The sequence below is a fragment of the Poecilia latipinna genome, unplaced genomic scaffold (genome assembly GCF_001443285.1).
Source record: "Poecilia latipinna isolate Pla-1442-1.1 unplaced genomic scaffold, P_latipinna-1.0 Scaffold698, whole genome shotgun sequence".
Taxonomy (NCBI): Eukaryota; Metazoa; Chordata; class Actinopteri; order Cyprinodontiformes; family Poeciliidae; genus Poecilia; species Poecilia latipinna.
The window spans coordinates 27,179-35,319 of NW_015113314.1; the positions used below are offsets into that span (position 1 = coordinate 27,179).

At 37.6% G+C, this 8,141-nt stretch overlaps 1 protein-coding gene across 29 annotated transcripts in view; it reads left to right on the plus strand.

Moving 5' to 3' along the window:
- Positions 1–8,141, plus strand: part of madd (MAP-kinase activating death domain) — a 47,587-nt gene that overhangs the window by 24,518 nt on the left and 14,928 nt on the right. For 17 of the 29 annotated variants that reach the window (XM_015044936.1, XM_015044929.1, XM_015044933.1 and 14 more), the window contains 14 exons: positions 132–282; positions 612–815; positions 2,079–2,129; positions 3,487–3,590; positions 3,787–3,870; positions 4,658–4,816; positions 5,169–5,289; positions 5,915–5,977; positions 6,621–6,741; positions 6,831–6,936; positions 7,035–7,145; positions 7,220–7,327; positions 7,411–7,575; positions 7,661–7,733. In XM_015044936.1, the coding sequence (XP_014900422.1) occupies positions 132–282; positions 612–815; positions 2,079–2,129; positions 3,487–3,590; positions 3,787–3,870; positions 4,658–4,816; positions 5,169–5,289; positions 5,915–5,977; positions 6,621–6,741; positions 6,831–6,936; positions 7,035–7,145; positions 7,220–7,327; positions 7,411–7,575; positions 7,661–7,733 (1,621 nt within the window). The remainder of the gene's footprint in view (positions 1–131; positions 283–611; positions 816–2,078; positions 2,130–3,486; positions 3,591–3,786; positions 3,871–4,657; positions 4,817–5,168; positions 5,290–5,914; positions 5,978–6,620; positions 6,742–6,830; positions 6,937–7,034; positions 7,146–7,219; positions 7,328–7,410; positions 7,576–7,660; positions 7,734–8,141) is intronic. The other 12 variants (XM_015044940.1, XM_015044941.1, XM_015044956.1 and 9 more) reach the window with 5 other exon arrangements.

Sequence of the window (8,141 nt, forward strand, 5' to 3'; positions counted from 1 at the left end):
TGCAGTAGTGTATTTTTGAGGGCTGTATTCTGTCTTTGTAATAATCTGGAGATTGTAAAATCCTAGATCATGATCAGATTATGGGTTGCTTGTGATGGCAAACCTTCAATAACCAGTTTGTCTGTTTCCAGGAGGTGAACAGAAAAGTTTACAAAGGCATGCTGGACATCCTGAAGTGCACGGTTTCCAGTCTGGAGCATTCTTATACCAATGCTGGTCTTGGAGGAATGGCTAGTGTCTTCAGCCTGCTGGAAATAGCACGCACACATTATCAAACCAAAGGTATGCCCTAAAACTTAACAACTGCCTTCATGAAGTTTTGTACCTAATTGTGAGATTCATATGAAGTACTCTTAGAAATGTATAAGATTCTGTGTTCAGGCTAACATCAGGGTGCTTGTATTGTTTACTTGTCAGTGCACTTGCTCTGCATATATTGAGCTTTGTGCTGCATGTCAGACTGTCTTAAGGCATTAACTAAAGCTGCTCTTTGCTTTTTTTTTTTGTCAAATAATCTTTTTCTTCTCCCCATTTTAAACTTTTAACTTACTTCCTTCTCCTGTGTTTGATGAACTTTGTCTTTGGCCCCCTTAATTTTGGTAACTTGGTAGACCCGGAAAAGCGCAAGCGAAGTCCCACAGACAGTGCTGGCAGCCCGGGGAGTAAAGAGAGTCCTTCTGGTCGTATGGAGACAGCCAGACCTCAGGGCCTCCTGAATATCCCCCAGCTGCAGCTGCCTCACCACACCACGGGCAAAGGAGCCCGCCATTTTGATACCCGAAGTCTGAACGAGGAGAACTTTATTGCCTCGATTGGTGTGTACACCACTCAAGCCTGGTTGCATGTGCACTGTAACCCCCCTCCTTCCCCTGCCCCCACCGTACAAGCTCATCAACCTTAAACCTCCCCCACCCTACTTCCAGCCGTCTCAGTGAAAGATCCCCCAGACAACAACCAACAGGTGTTATTATATTCCACACACTTTAACTGAAATTACCGTTGATAATCATGTAGGATGGCTAACCAGCTGAAATTTTATATTAAAATTGTTTAAATTAAATTAAAGTTGTATAATAAATTAGTTTTGAAGTGTATGGAATATGCATCCTGTTTCCAGCCTGGACTGTGTGTGTTTGTGGCCTTTTCCTTAAACATCCGTGAAGCTGTTTTCCTCCCCTTCGGGGTTCTGTTGTTGGCCTATTAGCACCTTGAATGCATGTGGTTGTTTTGTTCTTGCAGTGTGAAAATCTGCAGTAGGGGACAAGGGGAAAGTAGAGTTATACACATCGATGGTCAAATCGGTGTTCGTCTGAGCCTTTACTGCAGGTTTCTTCAAGGTGTGCTGTAGAAAATGAACAAAAAATAACGAAACAGCTCCTTTGCTATCAGCATGGAGGGTGGAAACAAAACTCCCCAGTAAACAGTCCCAGTATATAGAAAATTCCTACAACAGACTTGTTTTTTGGGCATATAGTCCTTGATTTTTCAAATAAAATTCTGGGTCTGTCTACAGGGGACTCCTCTCAGTTCGTCCACCCACACCTCTCCTACTCTCACCCCTTTTTCTACCTGTTAGAAGTTGCACCTTCAATTCTACAGAATGCTGTGAGACTTGCATCTCAGCTTCTGCAACTACTCCATTCCACTCACTGGCTATCAACATCATCCCACGCTCTTTTTCCCAATCAGCCTCCTCGTTTTCACCTTTGCTCTGGAAAGCCAGACACATGCGATGGATGAACGTAGACGGTCAGAGCCAAAGCTCTGTAACAGCACTGTGTGGCTCTCCAGGACTCTGTGTGGAGAGGTTGGGGTGTTTTGTAATGTTACCTAAGTAGCTGTTGCATAACAAATCCAATATAGCCCTATAACATTTTTTTTAAAATATAATTTTGTCCTAAATGAATCAACACTACATGCCAACATTACAAAACACCTTCTTTTAGAAAGTAAAACATTCTAATGCTTCTTTTGTTTTGAGTTTGGTTTTAATGCTCACCCACCATACATGCCTTTTCAACCAGCTCTCTGACTCTCTCTCTGTCTTTCTCTCCTTGCTTGCAATGCATCTTGGGTAGAATTGTGGAGCAAGCACCAGGATAAGCAAAAAGCTATGGAAAAACAACAGAGTAAGAGACTTTTCACACACCAAAAAAAAAAAAAAAACTAACTTAAAAACTGGGGGGTTAAAGTGAATTTTTTTTCAACCCCCTTTTCTTTTCCCTTTTTTTTTTTTTTTTTTTACCTCTTCTCTCACTCGTGTATTTTTCTATGCGTGAAACAATAACCAGCAATAATCTAGATCTGAATGGACAAACCCTCCCCAAATTAGGGGTTATAGTGTCAGTGTGTTTTAAATATTTGAGTATAAATTAAAAATTGAAGTTGGATAGGATTAATTTAGGTTTAGATCATCTTTTTTTATTATTTATTCCAAAAGAGTAAAACTGCATGTCACACTGTTAATATTTGTATTTGTAAAAGCAAAAAAAAAAGGTGAGAAACATACCTCATCCCTCTATTTGACAATTATGTACAACTTGTGTTTTCATTATATACTGTAAGGCTAAAAACAAAATATAAGGAAGGGTAAAAGTTAAAATCTTTAGGATTGTTGGATTAACTGACATAAAAATGACAGAAGCTTACTGTAACATTTATTGGCTTAAGCTGAAGCAAAGTGTATTCTTGTTTTATCATGTTCTTCTTCTTCCTCTCTTGCAATCATGCATCTAGATGAGCAGAAATGAATACCTGCTGCCCTGTCCTGCTCTTTTTAACTGTACTTTTTTCCAGTTTCAAGTGACTTGCTGTAACATTACAGCCAACTTCCCACAGTTTTCTGATGCATTATGAATCGCTTTGCCAAAGTTAAATGTCACAAAAAAGTGAGAACTACACAGACCTGTATGGATGCACGTGTCGCCACATGTCCACCTACAAAGATGATAAATAACAGTCACACTTGAAACAGAAAATGTCTCCTTTACCGACCATGAGTTTGTCTGCATGCCTAACTGCCTGTGTCTGTTTGTGGGGTTTTGGTGTAAATTGGGCCACATTTGCAACACTGATTGAAAAATAATGTCTCGCTCTTGCAGTTTTGTTTTCATTTGTAATGTTTTCCGAATTGCAATGTTTTCTGCTTTCTGTGCTTGCTTATGTCTCCTCTCTCTGTCCTGTTAAGATGAAACAAGCTTTCCTATTCTGTATAATTAGTAAAGAAAAATGCCTCCCTACACTTTAAAGTTAGTAGCAGCTTATATATTGAAAATGAAAAGTTTTTCTCAAACTTCATAAAGCTATTGTAATTGAGTGTGCAGCGTACACACATAGTGAGATGTCTAAGCAGTCTTTGACCCTTCAAAGGGGTGTAGTGTCAGGGCTACTATGCTGTGCAGGCTTTGAGTGAGACGGCCTTCTATAAGGTAAGAACATCATGAGACCACATGTGAAAACAGGCTGATAATTAGATGTAATTTGCAGGGGCTGAAGGGGCAAAGCAGCAGCGGCCGCAGGTGACTGACGCAGAGGAGAAGAAATCACAGATCAGTGCTGATAGTGGACTCAGTGTCGCATCTGGTTCTCAGGTTTGTCCTATAATTACTGCTGTGTGAAAACATATTAGTGATAATAAAATATTGGATGTAATTTGTTTTGTTTGTTATTATAGTACAGTGGACTGTTTTACTTTGAGATTATAATTATAACCAAAGTGCACCTTATTTGGAGGGATAGTTCACATTTTGCAACAGCTAATCAAATTTTTTTTCATTCCTTGTATAGAAGAGCGACACGGAGTCTGTAACCAGTTCAGAGCCGCCGATCCTCACGAGGAGCACCAGCCAGGACTCGGAGGCCAGCACAGTGGTAGGGCACGGCCAACTCGGATGACTTGCACTTTATTTATTCTTTTTTTTTTCTTTTTCAACAGGAGTGCGCCAATCATTCATCCAAAACATAAATACATGACATGAGCCACTTGGTTTTATTTTAAATAATCATATTTTCCAACTGCTATTTCAATAATGTGTCGTATTGATTATTATCGCAGTAACAATGCTGTGTGCATTGTGTATTTTGATATAGGCTTGAGCAGAAAAAACCTAGGAAAAAATACTTTCTCTATATTAAATATATTTTTTTTAGAATTTAATTTTTTTAATTTAATTAAAAAATTCATTTTTTAATTTTTAACGGCTACATTTTGATAAACCTTAATACTGATAACTGGCACATGCCTGTGAATGAACTGTAATAATTACTAAATCCTCTTCTTTAATATAGTTCCAAAATGCCATTTTTACTGTTTATAGATTGTATCCAAAATATTGAATTTATTTTAAATTTAGCATATAGAATAAATTTAGGAAAAATGAAACATGATGCTTTTGTGGTATAAGAATAATCCACTGTATGTTGAATTAATTCCTTGATGTAGGTAAGGAAAATAAGTTTAAATTTTCAGATGGCTCATGTAATTAGAAAATATGCAAAACTCCCAAAGACACAGAGCTACAGTTTCATTAATAAAAAGCTGGAATAAAATGGAAAATACTGTCTTCTATTTACCTTTACTGCATTAAGTGAACAATGAATGTAAACATTCAAAAGTCTACGTATGAAACCTTTATTACTCTGAATTTTAACATTTTAGATTAGCAATAGCTCTGGTGAGACCCTTGGAGCCGACAGTGACCTGAGCAGCACAGCAGGAGATGGTCTTGGAGGGAGAGCTGCTCCTCATTTGAATCAGTCCAGAGGAACTCTGTCTGACAGTGAGATTGAAACCAATCCAGCCACAAGCTCAGTCTTCGTAAGTAAAAAAACAAAAACAAAAAAACTTCCATATACACTATATACACTAAAGAATACTGATTGGTTAAAATCCTCTCTGAAAGTCCTTAAACCTTGTTACTGCCATGTAGAATAGTTGTCCAAAAATGATTCAATATATATCTGCATACATTTTCTCTTGTAAGTGCAAGCTGACATTGGACATACATTTTGTTTTTCTTTTACTAAATATTAACTCTGCAAGTACTAAACAATTCACCGACTGCCAAAAAAATTAATAAAATAACATTTTTGTTGTGATAATTTTAGCAAAGCAAACTTGTGATCATTGTGCTTGCAGTTTGACAAACCTGGTTTTTCTTCTTCCATAGGGAAAAACTCACACTCTTAAACCAGGTGCAAAAGATCATTTACCTGCAATGGTCAAAGGGCCTCCAGTTCAGCCAATGGAGGACATCAGTATGAGGATTTATCTGTTTGAAGGTTTGCTGGGTAGGTGCTGCTCTCTTGATTTCTGCTTTCTCTGTAAACTTGCTCTACAGACGATTTTATGCTTCTGATGTTTCATGTCTACTGAAACAGCTCTGTTTCCTTTGAGTTTAAATTGTTATGCATTGCTGACATTGTGCATTTTGACTTGTATATATTTTTTTACATGTATTTTTTAAAGATTTTACTAAATTACCACAGTTATACACATTTTATTTAGCTCTATGTAAGTGAACAAGATGTCTTGAACTCATATTTTAGTAACCATTGTTCAGCTCTACAACAGTTAAAATCTGTATTGGTAGAATATTACTGGACCATTTCCTGAGTCCTGAATTGTGTTTTAAATGCAAAATACTCGAAGGATTAATGTAGTACTGTCAACACAAACTCCATTTCCATTATCTGTCCTTGTTTGTGAAAATGTCTGATGCAAACTTGAAGCTTTGAAGCAGTGTGTTAAAAATCACGCTCTGTATTAATCCTTGTCATGTTTCTGTGGTGTGCATCTCGGCTCGCTCAGCTCTCGTTTTTTGCCATTAAACCCATTCACACCTCTTTGCCTAACCCCGGCGCTGCTCTTGCTGCTTTTTTCTCTTCTCCTGCTGCTCATGGGAAATTTCTCCAGGGCGGGATAAGAGCTCCGTTTGGGATCAGCTAGAGGATGCGGCCATGGAAACCTTTTCTCTAAGTAGGGCTGATCTCTTGCCTTTGCCCCTTTTTTATGTGTGTGTTGTGCTGGTGGATTGTGTTTCTTTGCTTAGCTCATCTAGCTCTGTTCAGTCTTTTTATCTGATGAGAGTTTTACCTGTTCTTTAGTGAGGTTTAGATCTGTGCATATAGGGGTGGGAAAATGTTTTTTTTTTATAATATCAAAACAGAAAAAAAAATAGTCTGTCACACCTACCATCTTTCTGTATACATTGACTACACACAGATTGTTTTATTTGCAGTCCTTTTTCACTCATTTATTTATTTATATAGTGCTTTACAAAAGTCAGAGAGCTAAAATGCTTCACAAAGATCAATAATAAAGAAAAAAAAAGCTAGAAATCTGGAATAAAATGTCCCATTTCTATCTATGCAATTATTAAAAGGCTTCCTGATTAAAAATACCTGAAACTTTGTTCTAAAAAGGCCTGAGTCAGTGATTGAGGGTAGGTCCAGATGAATCTGATTTCAGTCTGGGTGTCTTGTGTTCCTCAAATTATAATTCTAAAAGAAATATACATATGTTTAGGAATTTTATATTCAAGTTGGCATACGATTTGAGTTGAGCCAAGTGAGCAGCTGAAGAAGATTTGCTCACTTGAGACAAAACAAACTGTTTTCAGGTAAGGAGCGCTCCACCCTTTGGGATCAAGTGCAGTTCTGGGAGGACGCCTTCTTAGATGCTGTGATGTTGGAGCGCGAAGGAATGGGGATGGACCAGGGACCTCAGGAAATGATTGAAAGGTTTTCTTATTTATTATTATTTTTTTCAGCATCCAAATGTGAGTTTTAAAACAATTTTAAGAATCCCTCTGTTTTTCATAATAACTCAGATACTTGTCACTTGGAGAGCATGATCGCAAGCGTCTGGAGGACGATGAGGACAGACTCTTGGCCACCCTTCTGCACAACATGATTGCTTACATGCTAATGCTGAAAGTATGACAGCCTGTTGCTCTGTTTAAGCAGCTGTAGTTTTATTTTTTTCTTTCCTTGAGATGAGTGGACCAGCATGTAAATGTTTTTTCTTGATTTAGGTGAACAAAAATGACATCAGGAAGAAAGTGAGACGTTTGATGGGCAAATCTCACATCGGACTCGCATACAGCCAAGAGATCAACGAAATACTGGACAAACTGGCCCATATGGTGAATATATCTTCCACTTTTTCCATTTGACCTCTCTTAGTTTTTTGTAATTGATTTTTACCAATCCTATGTAGAATGGTCGTGAGCTGTCCATCAGGCCCAGTGGAAGTCGTCACATCAAGAAACAAACATTTGTTGTTCATGCTGGCACTGATACAACGGGAGACATCTTCTTTATGGAGGTAGGAAAAGGCTTTCATCATTGCTGCATATATCATGATCTGTTCTTGTTTTTGCACTAACAAACATTCACCAATGTTTAAAGGTTTGTGATGACTGCATAGTCCTGCGCAGCAACGTCGGTACGGTTTACGAGCGCTGGTGGTACGAGAAGCTCATCAACATGACGTACTGCCCCAAGACCAAGGTGTTGTGTCTGTGGAGACGTAATGGCCAAGAGACGCAGCTCAACAAGTTCTATACCAAAAAGGTCTGCAACTGTGCATCTTGTGCTTCTGCAAACTTTAGGAAGAAGTTGTTTAAAAATTAAAGTAACTTTCCTCTGTTTGTTTCAGTGTCGCGAGCTCTACTACTGTGTCAAAGACAGCATGGAGAGAGCCGCAGCAAGACAGCAAAGCATTAAACCAGGTTGATACCTTTGAGATGACTGAGGCTCAGTCGATGTTGCCAACTCTTAATTTGACATTTAATTTATATCCTCTCTAAATTTTTAAAATAACTGTGATAATTTTATTCATAAAATTCTGAATTAGAATTTTATGATTCTAATTAATTCATTCTAATCATTAATTAAATTTAATGATTAGAATAAAAATAAAAAAAAAACACTACTGCAGACTTAAACCCCCCCCATCAATTTAGGTAGTTTTCAGATTCATCAGAAGTGAATGGAAGAAATGGAAAATATTTCCTTGTAGTTAATACATGTTTGTATTTGCACTTTAAAGGAGACATATTTTGAAAAATTCACATTTTGTATGTTTTTGTTCTTCTATTTGGGTCTCAGCTGCTTCTAAAAACAGCTAAAACAATCCA